This window comes from Pan paniscus, chromosome 2 (assembly GCF_029289425.2).
Source record: "Pan paniscus chromosome 2, NHGRI_mPanPan1-v2.0_pri, whole genome shotgun sequence".
In the NCBI taxonomy this organism is placed as follows: domain Eukaryota; kingdom Metazoa; phylum Chordata; class Mammalia; order Primates; family Hominidae; genus Pan; species Pan paniscus.
Window position 1 is genome coordinate 128186776 of NC_085926.1, and position 13813 is coordinate 128200588.

The 13813-nt window shown below is 37.5% G+C and overlaps 1 protein-coding gene across 1 annotated transcript in view; it reads left to right on the forward strand.

Moving 5' to 3' along the window:
• LOC100978661 (collagen alpha-4(VI) chain-like) overlaps nt 1–13813 on the forward strand; it is a 174856-nt gene that overhangs the window by 123909 nt on the left and 37134 nt on the right. Inside the window, exons 9-14 of the mRNA XM_055110442.2 lie at nt 4576–4629; nt 4747–4782; nt 8011–8073; nt 10012–10074; nt 11153–11215; nt 11726–11788. Coding sequence (XP_054966417.1) covers nt 4576–4629; nt 4747–4782; nt 8011–8073; nt 10012–10074; nt 11153–11215; nt 11726–11788 — 342 coding nt within the window. The remainder of the gene's footprint in view (nt 1–4575; nt 4630–4746; nt 4783–8010; nt 8074–10011; nt 10075–11152; nt 11216–11725; nt 11789–13813) is intronic.

Sequence of the window (13813 nt, forward strand, 5' to 3'; positions counted from 1 at the left end):
CCTAAAACATTATGAGATCTTTTTCTCTTCTCTTCTTTTTCTTTTCTTTCTTTCTTTCTTTTTTTTTTTTAAAGCTTATCAGCTATTGTTAGTGTTAGTGTATTTTATGTGTGGCCCAAGACAATTCTTCTTCCTCCAATGTGGCCCAGAGAAGCCAAAAGGTTGGACACCCCTGTTCTAGCCTGTTAAGTGCTATTGGGAGATAGCTCTGTAGGGGGCAACGGCTCCTTTCTGACATGAACCGAAGAGTGGCTTAAATGCTGCAGTCTGGATGGAGAGGTTTTCCTGATGAAGCAGTCTTTCTGACCAAGCAGAATAATTTTATTATATACCTAATATTGGAGGAAGTGTGGAGAGCCAATCATACCAGTCAGAAGTGAGAAAGTAACACTTCTGGGGAGAATGAAAGTCAATACAACCTTTTTGGGAGGCAATAGGCAATGCACATCAGTCATCAGTTAGGATTACTGTTTTTTTTTTTAATGTTTTTAAATATACCAATGAAAGCCTGACTAGCAGTGTTTAGCTAGTAAATGTGTTTTATAACCCAGGGATAGGTGATGACAACTTTGGCACATCAGTTTATGGTCCCATTGAGCCTCAGTGATGTCGTCAGGGACCCGGCGCCTTTCCTCCCACACTGCCATCCTCAACGTGTCAGCTTTCGGTCCCTAGGTTTAGCAGCTCCAAGTGTTTTTTTGTCTTCACCTTTACATAAAATATCAGGAGAAAAGGGGCTTTCCTTTCATCAAATTACTCCCAGCAATATTCTCTTTATAGCTCATTAGCTAAAATAGACCCTGTGCTCCCCAACAGCCCTTGCCCCATTTCAAGAGATCCAGAGAAAGCAAGTCTCTAACAAATGGAAATGGGATCATCACAGTTGGCTTAGGCCTGTTCATCCCCTGGAGCTGGATATGTCGTTGCTCCAAACAAAACTAAAAAGACCAGAGGAAGGGAGGGCCTGTTTTGTGGGCCACCAACTGAGTCTGCCACAGCTTTAAGATGTGTATGTCGGCCAGGCGTGGTGGCTCACACCTGTAATCCCAGCACTTTGGGAGGCCAAGGCAGGCAGATCACGAGGTCAGGAGATCGAGACCATCCTGGCTAACACGGTGAAACCCCATCTCTACTAAAAATACAAAAAACTAGCTGGGCGTAGTGCCTGGCACCCATAGTCCCAGCTACTCGGGAGGCTGAGGCAGGAGAATGGCGTGAACCCGGGAGGTGGAGCTTGCAGTGAGCAGAGATCACGCCACTGCACTCCAGCATGGGCGACAGAGCGAGACTCTGTCTCAAAAAATTAAAAAAATAAAAATAATAAAAATAATAAAAATAAAAGGATGTGTATGTAATTTGATCTACCTTTTCTAGTCCTAGAAATTTATCTGGATGCTAATCATGGTGCAACACAAAGATTTAGCTCCAAGGATGGTCATTGCAGTGATTTTTAAGGTAGTAAAACATTAAAAATATTTAAATATCTAATAATAAAGGATTATTTATGTAAACAATGCTCTTCCACACAGTGGAATAGTATTAGGCCATGAAACATAATGTAGAAGATGATTTCATGACATGGAAAACATCCATGATGTAATATCAAGTGAAAAAAGCAGGTTGCAACCCTGTTTTAACGTGAGTCCAAATTTGTAGAATATTTCTATATTGCCAAAATTGTGTATTTCTTTTTTATTAATTTCAATTTTTATGTTAGATTCAGGGGATAATGTACAGGTTTGTTACAAGGGTATATTGCATGGTACTGAGGTTTGGGCTTCCGTCACCCAAGTAGTAAACATAGTACCCAATAGGAAGCTTTTCACTCCTTGCCCCATTCCTCCCTCCCCTTTCAGAGTCCCCTGTGTCTATTGTTCCCATCTTTATGTCTGTGTGAACCCAAGATTTAACTCCCACTTATAAGTGAGAACATGTGGTATTTGGTTTTCTATTTTTGCATTAGTTCATTTAGGATAATGGCCTCCAGCTGCATCCATGTTGCTGCAAAGGACATAATTTGGTTCTCTTTTATGGCTGAGAGTGCGTGCACTTTACATGGGACACAGTGTCCATTGTCAGCACCCTCAGTTCCTTCAGAAGGAGTGGGTTACATTTTTTTTCAGTATTTGGTAGAACTGGGTTTGTCCTTCAGCTCACTTATGGTGGAGGCTGTGGAATTGCCAGCCTGTATCTATTCCCTTGTATGGAATAAAGAAAGAGAGATAAGAAGGAAGGAATAGAAGTAAGAAAGAAGGAATGTAGAAAGGAAGAAAGGAAGGACGGGGAGGGAGGGAGGGAAGAAAGAAAGGAAGTGAAAGGAGAGAGAAAAACCAACTTGTTTGTAGCAGCAACATGCCAGCCTCTAGTGTTTCTTTACCTTAATTTTATTCTCTGTATTGTTGAAATAGTCCATGATGAACCTGTTACTTTTTATCCTCTTCATTCTGAAAAATTTCAAATCTACAGAAAAATGTAGTCGTAAGTCTAAACACCAATTTTTGTCCTTTAGCTATATTTGCTTTATATCTCTTTATACAAATACTTAGGGGTCTGTGTGTGTGTAACTGAGCTAATTGAGGATTAATTAAAGGCTTCATGAGAATTTGCCTCTAAATATTCAACAAGTATATGTTAAGAAAAAGGATATTCTTCTATATAAACATAATATAATCATCACCCTCATGAAATTCAATATTTATACAATATTCTTTTCTTTCTTCTTTTTTTTTTTTTTTTTTTTTTGAGATGGAGTCTCACTGTGACACCCAGGCTGGAGTGCAATGGCTCACTGTAACTTCCGTCTCCTGGGTTCAACGATTCTCCTGCTGAGAGCAGCTGGGATTACAGGCACCCGCCAACACACTGGCTAATTTTTGTATTTTTAGTACAGATGGGGTTTCACCATATTAGCCAGGCTGGTCTCGAACTCCTGACCTCAAGTGATCCGCCCGCCTCAGCCTCCCAAAGTGCTGGGATTACAGGCGTGAGCCACTGTGCCCAGCCAATATTATTTTCTAATACACAGTCCATATTCAAATTTTCCCACTTGCCCCATGTCTTAGGCAGTTTGGGCTACTGTAATAGAATTAATAGAGTGGGTGGCTTAAATAACAAACATTTATTTCTCATAGTCCTGGAAGCTGGGAAGTCCGAAATCAAGGTCCTGGAAGATTCAGTGTTTGGTGAGGGACTGCTTCCTGGTTCATAGCCATCTTCTTGGCTGCAACCTCACATGGCAGAAGGAGAGCTATAGTGTTCCTTCAAGCCTCTTTTATAAGGGCACTAATCCCACCATGAGGGTTCCCCCCTCATAGCCTAATAACCTTCCAAAGGCCCCACCTCCTCATACCATCACATTGGGGATTAGGATTTCAACATATGAATTTTGGGGGGAACACAAACCTTGAGTCCGTAGCACCCCAATAATGTCCTCTGTGGCTGCTGCTGTTGTTCCAGGATCCAGCTGAGGACTATGCGGTGCCTTTAGTCGTCCTGTGTCGTCAGTGCCCTTTCATCACATTTGCTCAGTTATTTGTTTACATGACACTGACACTGTACACCAGTTATTTTGCTAAACACCCCTCAATTAGGATTTGTATGATTGTTTTCCCATAACTAGATTCAGGCTAAATACTTTTGGTATTATAGCACAAACTTTTATGTACTTTAAAAACTTTTGAAAAACATAGTTTTTAATTGTTGCATTCTATTTCAATAAGTGTTTCTACCATAATTTGATCAACACTTCCCTCATGTTGTGGGATGTTTAAATTGTTTCAGAATTTAATCTATTATGAATAACAGTTGGGTGAACAGCTTTGCACAAAACGTTTTTGTTTCTGTTATTTCACACTCTTTCCCTATTTATGTATTCCTATTGAGTTAGCATGTAACTTTCTGAAATAATTATCTGAAGTACCCCTTCTTGGGATCCCACATGGTTTCCATTTTTCTTAAAAGATAGACTCATTTTTTTCTCTGGACAATACTCATTTTTCCACTTCTGACCCCAAAGAAATGAGAACACGACTCTTTCCTCACTGTGACTATATAACCTCTTTCTCTCTCTGTCAGCATCTGTATATATTGATCACCCATGTCTTCAGAGAGACACTTTTCTACCTTCTGTTTCTATCTGCCACTCAGGACCGTAAATGATACAGGTAGAAAGAGAAGTGCCAATATTTTCAAATATTAAGCATGGCTGTGTTCCCAGCGTGGTGAACTGTGAGGAGTCATCAAAGGAACAATCTCTGGGGAAAGATGCCTACAACACTGATATTTTGAAACATCAGCATTTAATGCCATTTGCTTCTTGAGGAGCACTGACCAACAGAACATTCTGAGATCATGATAATATCCTGTGTCTGTGCCGTCCAACGTGGTAGCCACTAGCCATATGGAATTATGGAACACTTGGAATGTGGTCAGCATAACAAAGAAACTACATCTTTAATTTAATTTGGTGCGAATTTAAGTGCTACATCTACCTAGTGCCTTCTGTATTGGACAAAAAGTTTTGCTAGCATTTGTTGTTGTTTGTTTCTGATCTTCCCTTTATTTCTTACTTTTCAGGGAAGTTCTAATGTTGATGGACCTCAGGGAGAAACTGGAAATGTCGGCCCTTGGGTAGGTGTTAACAGCTGGAGGGATGTATTTCCCCTGCGTTTGTGGAAGAGGATGGTAGGCTGGGGTGAAAATTGGTTTATATCCTTCTCTAAGGTCTCTGCTTTCTATTTTTCTTAGGGGACAATAGGAAGGCGAGGTCTGCCAGGATTAAAGGTCAGTGCTTTCTGGAAAGAGTTGCTCTTTGTTCCACACATAAGACTACTGTATTTATCATTGATACATAATATCTGCACATATTTATGGGGTACATGTGATATTTTGATACATACATAGAACATATAATGATCACACCGGGGTATTTAGGATATCTATCACCTCAAACATTTATTATTTCTTTATATTAGGAACATTTCAAATATTCTCTTCTAGCTATTTTGAAATGTACAATATATTGTTGTTAACTATAGTCACCCTACTGTACTATCAAACACTAGAACTTATTCCTTCTATGTGACTGTATGTTTTACGCATTAACCAACCTCTTTTCATTCTCCCTACTCTCAACCCCCCTTCTCAGCCTCTGATAACTGTCATTCTACTCTCTACCTCATGAGATCAACCTTTTTAGCTCCCACGTGTGAGACAGAACTTGTGATATTTGTCTTTCTGTGCCTGACTTATTCCATTCAACATAATGACTTTTAGTTCCATCCATGTTGCTGCCAATAACAGGATTTCATTCTCCTTTATGGCTGACTTTTATTTCACTGTGTGTATGTATCGCATTTTCTTTATCTGCTCATCTGTTGGTGGAAACTTAGGTTGATTCCACATGTTTGCTATTGTGAATAGTGCTGCAGTAAGCATGGGGTGCAGGTAACCCTTTGATATACTGATTTTCTTTTCTTTGGGTAAATGCCCATTAGTGGGATTTGTGGATCATATGGTAGTTCCATTTTTAACTTTTTGGGAAATCTCTATATTGTTTTCCATAATGACTGTACGAACTTATATTCTTACCAAAAATATGTATCCCTTTTCTCTGCATCTTTGCTAGCATTTGTTGTTTTTTGCGTTTTTGATAAAAACTATTCTAACTGGGATAAGATAATATCTCATTGTGGTTTTCATCATCAGTGATGTTAAACATTTTTTCATATACCTATTGGCCATTTGTATGTCTTTTGAGAAATGTCAGTTCAGATATTTTGCCCATTTTTTAATGGGATTGCTTTTTTTTTTTTTTTTTTTGCAATTGAGTTGTTTGTTCCTTGTATATGCTAGATATTAGTCCGTTGTCAGGTGAATAGTTTGCATGTATTTCCTCCCATTCAACAGGTTGTCTCTTCACTCTGCTCATTTTTTTTTTTTTTTTGGTTCAGAAGCTTTTTGTTTAATATAGTCCCATTTGTCTATCTTTTATGGCTTCTTTAAATTGTTCTCTCTGAGGTCAAGGAGAGTGCTGGCTGGGCTGTCTGAGGTTGCATGAGGTTCATTGAAAGTTTCCATGGCGATTTTTTTCATGAAAAAGGGAAAGTTTATATGGTTCTCTGCCCCCTCCCCACCCTGCTATAATGTTTCATTTAGATTGAAAAGAAGCTAATATCCTAATATCTTAGAGTAGGACTTTCATTTCTATTATTTATTTCATTTATTTCTGTTTCATTGCTCTATATGCCTATTTTTATACCAGTACCATGCTGTTTTGCTGACTATGGCCTTATAGTGTAGTTGATTTTTAAATTAAGAGATATAGTTACAAATATTTTCAGGCTTCAGGATGAACTGGGTTTATCCACCATATCAGTGGTTTGCTAGTTGACTCAACATTGGAGCACTGGTCATATAGGCCCATAACTCCAAATTACAGCATTCCTTGGACTTTGGGAAAATCTGGCTCAGTATTATCTACAAAATTAGATCTGCTGGCCTTTGCAAGATGTATAATAAAGTGGAATTCTAAGTATAATTTTATTTATGGAAAAGGTTATATTTATGCCAAACAAATTGATGCATTCCTTTTTTGGCAATAAGGCAAGATTTTAAACTTGCTGTTTATGATAAAATTGAGAATGTTATTAATTTTTTTAAAGATACATAAACCCACCACCCCTCGGCAAGTATTTTCATATTTTTCTGTTCTCTTGTATAAAAAATAAAGGATTATTATAATGTAGATAACATTTTATATTCTGCTTTTTCCTGTTTCCAAATCTCCCTATTATCATTTTAGAACATTATGTTTTACTCTATTGAAGTACCATGATTTACTAATCTTTCTTATGTTGAGCATTTAGGTAATTTCTGTTTTGTTGGGTATCGTGGTAATTGATGTGAAGAACGTCAGTGACGTGTATTATAGGTTTTTTGTTTTGTTTTCACTTTTGCTCCACTCATATTATTTTCTTAATATAAATGTATAAGCATAGAGTTATGATAGAGTCTGAACATTGCTATATATAGCCACATTGTTTTTATAAATGTTGCACTATGAATATCACTAATGTGATATGCAAATTAGACCACATTTCATAACCTGGTTCAAAATTTCTAGCTGTATTCCTTTTAAAATTTGGTTCATATTTATAAATCTAGAAATCAACTCTTAAAGAGCAGAATAACATAACAGGAATGATTAATAGAAGTACTGAATAGTTTCAAAAACTGATGAAGCACAAGTAATTGATCCACATATTGATTAAATTCTGAGTTTGAAGTTTTTGCTCTTTGCATATCTATGAATAATTAATAATCTAGTCAACATGTGAGCAACATGAAAAAGAAGGCAGAACAATTCACAAAATGGATGTTATCCTCAATCTTGGAAAACATATCTTCTCTGAGAAATGAAAATATTAATTTGTGGGATAAATTAAATCAGTTATAGAATGAATCATTTTAACAACTCATCCTTTGCCTAGAGAGCTAGCTTCTTGCCATCAAGGTCTGTAGGGTTTTAAAGCCACTTTCCTGTTATTTTCCCAAGCACTCTTTGTGCCTTTGTCTCAGAGTGTCATGTTTATTGCTGTGATCAACATTCTGAGTTTCCTTGTATGAAATAAAAGACCTTAATGCCCTTGAACGTTTAGTCTGTATGCCTTAAAAGGAAGGACTGTTTAGGAACCAGTTATTACACAAAATAAGAGTTTAGGTTATTTAAACAAAATATTTTTGCTCCCATCACTAGCTGAGACATTGGAAGGAGATGTGCAAAGACTGGGAAAGGCCTTAAGAATCTGGTCTTGCCTTTTCCCAAGATAAGTGTAAATACCCACATTTCCTCTTCAACTTCATCTCCTAAGAGGATTGATCACAACCAGTCAAATCTTGTTTGAGTCTTTCTCTTGTGGTTTCAAGTGATATATTGCAGGAAAAGCTGCTTTCAATAAGAACACTAAAGACGGCTGGTGAACTCACTATAAGTTTTATTCATTTTGACAGGGTGTGCCTGGAGAATCCGGTGAACAGGGTTACCAAGGAGAGCTTGGGTATCCAGGCTCACAGGTTGTATCTGGGAGCTTGGTTTTAGCGCTGAAGGATATTTGTTCGAAATTTTAACTTCATTATTTGATAATAATTTAACATAAATCAGAATGGCTTTGGATGCCTCCTTTCCAGGGCCTCCCAAAGAAAATTGTATAGCCCCTTTTCTGAAAAGATTAAACGACAATAGCTAATATTTATTGACCTCTATGTTCTAGACACTGTCTAAAGCACTTGTATTAACTAATTTAATTCCTCAATGGGAGGGAGGTTATTATCCTCATTTTACAGGAGAAAAATAAAGAGGGAATGGAGAAGTTAGGTAAATTGGCAAAGGTCACACAGCTAGTGAGTGATAAAGCTGGGATTCAAACTCAGGCAGTATAGTTACAAAATCAGTGCTCTTGATTACTGCCTCTGAAGCTGTGTATTCAAATATTATTTAATTTACTAAAATTGTATTCATATCTTGGCATAGTGGTGTGCATCTTTCATCCCAGCTACTTGGGAGGCTGAGGCAGGAGGGTCACTTTGAGCCCAGGAGTTCAAGGATGCAGTGAGCTATGATGGTGCCATGGCACTCCAGCCTGGGCAACAGAGTGAGACCCCATCATTCAATTTGGTAGGAAAAAATCAGTAAAGTGTTTACAGAGTATGTATTATGCAGAGGGAACTGCTAATAGACCTGGGACATTCATACCATTAAGGCAAGGGTCCTGCCCTCAAGAAGTTCATCCAGTGGGGTTTTGTTAGGCTATCAAATGATAACTTGAAATTTAAACTTTCAACCTGTTCTTTTGGCATCGTCTAAGCATAACCCAAATCTGTCATTCTATAGCCCTTCTGGAGCACATTATATGTATTTATTTTAAAAAACAAATTGTTTTTAAGTATACTCAAATTGAAGAACTTCGGAACAACAAATTTTACTAATATATCAAATCATTCTCCATAATTAAAAATCCTATGAGTGCCAGATGATAATTTCAGAAGGTATCTGCTGCTCTTAGACTTGCTAAAGGAACTAAGGAAAAGAAAATGGTAGTTAACATGTAATTAGAGATTATACTTATTTTATGATGGAAAATAGTATCTTAACTGAAGGGAAAGCAACTAAAAGATGTATATTTTTCCCTTTTCTTTTTGATGACTGGCTCAGGACCCTCTACCACTGTTGTGTCGCTGCTTTCCTGTCTATACCCACTTCATTACACAGCTGATTAGAAGTGAAGCAAGTCATGCTGGGAACCATAAGCAAGATAATCAATAAAACCTCTCCTTAATTCTCACCTTCCCGCTGGGATGTGAGCGTGATGGTCTATTTAAATAGATGATTATCAATACCTCACTTAGGAGAGTAGAAGCCATAGTCAATCAATACTTCTAATAGGAAAGTGTTTCTCAGAAAAGCTGGGAAAATATTAAAGTGTCAAAAATCAGCAAAGTAAAATAGATTGGAGAGAAAATGAGCAAATCCCAGCAGTGTAGTCAGTGAGATTAAGCTACTTAAATGCACCTTTGGCTCTTGATCAAATCGAAAACACAATCTCTTGTCCTTAACCCTTGTGTGTATAAGGAAAAGGTTCATTCTTCAACGGAGATCAATAGCCTTGCTGCCCTCTCATCACCCTTTTAGGATTTAAAATTGGTTGAGTGAATTCAAATATAAAAGCAATGTTCTCAAACTTTAGTACTCATCAGATTCACCCGGAGAGATTGCTAAAAATAGAGACGCTGAGGACTCGCATCCTCTGCTTCAGATGGCGTAAGTTTGAAGTGAGTGTTCTGGGGTGCTTCAGAGTGCAGATGCTCCCTGATTAAAGTTTGATAAATGAGATAGTGATGGGTCAGGGCACCTTAATTTGTGCTTCCATTGGCATCCAAGGTGATTTTGTGGTTACATGGAATATAAATGACTCTTTAAAAATTGGTTGCATTTTAATTTCATCTTTGGATCAGGGACCAAGAGGAAGGCAAGGACCACCAGGAACTTCTGGACAAAAAGGCTTAGTGGGTGCTCAGGTAGGTTTGTAAAACAGCTACAATGCAGCTACTCATTAACACTGGCTGATTCATACCCCTGAGTGTTCCTGGATAAATAACATAAAGTCACACTGTTTGTTCTGGGATATGGGGATATCAGGAATTTCTAGAAAAGCTAATTTGATGCAGTAGATATTGATCATCTGCTATGTATCTTCTTCTACTCTAGGTAAGTTGTGGGAATATAGTGACCAATGAGATATGGATTTAAACCTCAAGGGTATGTAATATAAGTTCATATTTAGCTATAGTAAAAAATGACATAATAGTACCATATAAAATTATAAATAATCTGCTCCTTACAAATATGTAAGGAAGCATTACTATACCAATTTTATAGATAAGGAAACTGAGGCTAAGGGGAATTAAATGACTTGTCATCCAGATAGTAAGTGTCTGAACTGACTTCCAACTTGGTTCTTTCTAGTGCCTGCTTTACTCCCCACCTAATATCTTGATGGTTCATAGGATGCTCGGATAGATTGAGACGGATGATTAGAGTGGCTTCCTGAGGAAATGAGCATTTGAGATGGCTTAGAAACATAAGCAGCATGATTAGAGTCAGGAATGAGTCTCCATCAGGAAACTGAAAATAGCAGCTCAAAGATGGCCAAAGCAATAGTTCTGCTATTTTTCTGCCTTGATCAGGAAAGAAAATCTAGCCTTATAACTGATTATATTATTGTCAATCTCAGTTGAAAATATCTTCAGTTTGGAGCAGGTGAAAGTCTAGGCTTTTGTTTTCCTGATCTCTTAATCAAATAATGTTTCCCTCTGTAGCATAGAAATGATTCCTTCAATTCTCAGTATGTGGTAGATGTGGCCTCCTGCTCCCCTATCCTCACCCCCCCAGCCCATAGTGTAAGTGTGTATATTATGCATTTTGAATGTTGGAGGATAGAATTAATTAATTGTATTAAATACTAAAGGTTAAACTCCCATCTCTAAGGTGATTCATGAGCATATTACCAGTTACAGAGTATTTCAATAATAACAAGAGAGACAGACAGTTAACTTTGTGGCCCTGGTGGTGATTTTGGCCACGGTCTTGTTGCAGGGGAATCCTGGGCCTCCAGGGCCAAATGGTTCAAAAGGAAAAGCTGGACCAACAGGAGTGAAGGTAAATGTCAGAGGACACGCTCTTTCTTGATTATAGCTTGAGAGAACCCCTTGGGTTTTCTTAAACAAATCTTTACTTATATCATCACTTCCAGCATACATTTCTGATATGGTTGGTGATGCTATTGATTGAAGGCAAGGCATATAGATGAACATATAGAAAAATGAATCACATATTTAAGTAGACAAAGATGTATCAACAGATAGATATACATATGGATTCACCACAAATATAAATGTGCACATCCAAATTTAGAAAAAGACATAGTAATATAAAATTCTGTAATTGTTGTTGCATACCTGGTGCTGCTAATTTTCGGTACCAAAATTGTTACTATGTTTGTTAGTCATCCATATTTAACAAAGCCTAGAGAAAAGTATTTACCTTAGGCTGTATGACATGCTACCAAAACTTGAAAGCAGTGACTGTAAAATCTCTAAGGAAAATGACACAAAATTGCATAATCTCATAGAAGAAAATTAATTAGATATTTTCTCTTTATAATAAAAGGGAGAGATTGGTGATGTAGGAGAAAGAGGCCCACAGAGTCGACAAGGACCAAGAGGGCAACCTGTAAGTCCAGTTTCTCTGTTTTGGATTCTTGATTGAATTTGTTTGCCGTTTGTTCTTGTTTTACATAAAATTCTAATGTTTTAAATGTATGAAACCACTTTTATTCAGTTCAGAATATAGGTACCAGAGACAAGAAATCAGGCAAATCAGGGAGATATAGTCTAAAAAATCTCAGTGTGCACTAAGCCGAATTTTGATGGAGTCATCTACCACAGCATTAAAGTGTCTTATCCATATTTTAGATGCTGGTAAGAAATTATGAAAAAAGAGGTTTGATAAACAAGAATGGCATCAACTTGATGTAATAAATTGAAATGGCTTTAACATCATTGCTGTGAACACAAAATTTTAATATTCTTGATGAGTTAAACTCATGGTTCCAAATATGACATGACCACCAGAGCTCTTAAGAATCAAAACAGTCAAAGTTTCTGAGACTTCTTGTATAAATTAAGAATCTAAAGATGACTTGGAATTTATTTTGCCTTCTCACATATTGAAGAGCAAAGTGCCAATGTCTCTCATCTGTTTGACAATGATATTTTATAAGCATTTGAGTCTTTTAGGAATACAGAGATGTTCAGTGAAACATTTTTTTTCCAGGGCAACAAATAAGGCAGCCAGATCAGCAAACTTTTAAGAGTATGGGTTTGATTATCCAGAGCATAGAAATAATCTTTGGAGACCAAAGATCATAAAAGATTTCCTTTTACAAGACAACACTTTCAAACGCAGGGCTATGCATTTTTACCTTAGTTATCACCCCGAACAGGAGAGCAAGTTAGCTATTTTATGACTATTTTCAAAAGACATCTCGAAAAATACAGAGTTTGGGTCTCGGGGGTTGCAGATGCTGGAGGTTCTGCACATCCTTCAGCAAGGATAAGATGGAGTAACAGCAAATGAACTTCATTATCACCGCCCCTGGCCCCTGCCAAGAACTCATTTTTGGCAGTCTTCTGTCTTATTTTTCTTTCTTTTCTAGTCTTTCAGACTTTCCTATTTAGACCATAGGAATCTTTTTGTGACTTCAGATTTTTAATTTTTCTTCTCAACTGATCTACCTGGTTTAGGGGAACTCTGTCCATTCAGAAAAAACACCTATAGGGTTTTGAATTTACTCTTTATTACAGTAAGCTCATTGTCTGTCTATACAGATGCTAAGCTCCTTGGTAGTATCACCAATTTCATGATTATTATCATCACCACCACTGCAACCTCCACCATCATTATCTTCAGCAATAACATCAAAACTACCAGCATAATCACCACCATCACCATCACCACTGTCACCATCAGTACCACCATTAACATCATCACTATCACCATCACCACCACTATCATCATTACTACCACTATCACTATCACAATTATCATCACCACCACTACCACCATCACTATCACCATCATCTTCATTATTACCACCACCATCACCATCACCACTACCACCAACACTATCATCACCATTGCCACCACCATCATCATTACTATCACCATCACTATCATCAATCACCATTGCTACCACTATCACTACCATCACCACCACCTTCACTATTATCATCAGCACCACTATCATTACTGCCCTCCTCCGACACCATCACTACCACTGCTACCACCAGCAGCAGACTAATTACCATTTATCAAGTACTGCCTCTGTGCCTGACATTGTGCTAAGCACTTTTCATACACAATCTCACTTAATCTTCCCAACAAGTATACAATGTAGATGATACTATTATGCCTATTTTACAGATTAGGAAACTGAAGTTTATAGAGGTTGTGCAACTTCCCTAGGGTCACTCAAACAACTAATGTTGGGACTGGAATAAAAATTCAGGTCTGTCTGGGTTTATAGTCTGTACACTTAATCACTCAACTATATTGCCTATATTCCACTCTTTTTCTCCAAAGTCTGTGCTTTTGTCTGATGATTTACCAATTCTAGAGCTTCTATTTTTACTTTATTTCACAAGGAAAGCAAGTTTAGCCCAAGGGAAACTTTGTACAGTTGTGTATGGCTTCCTA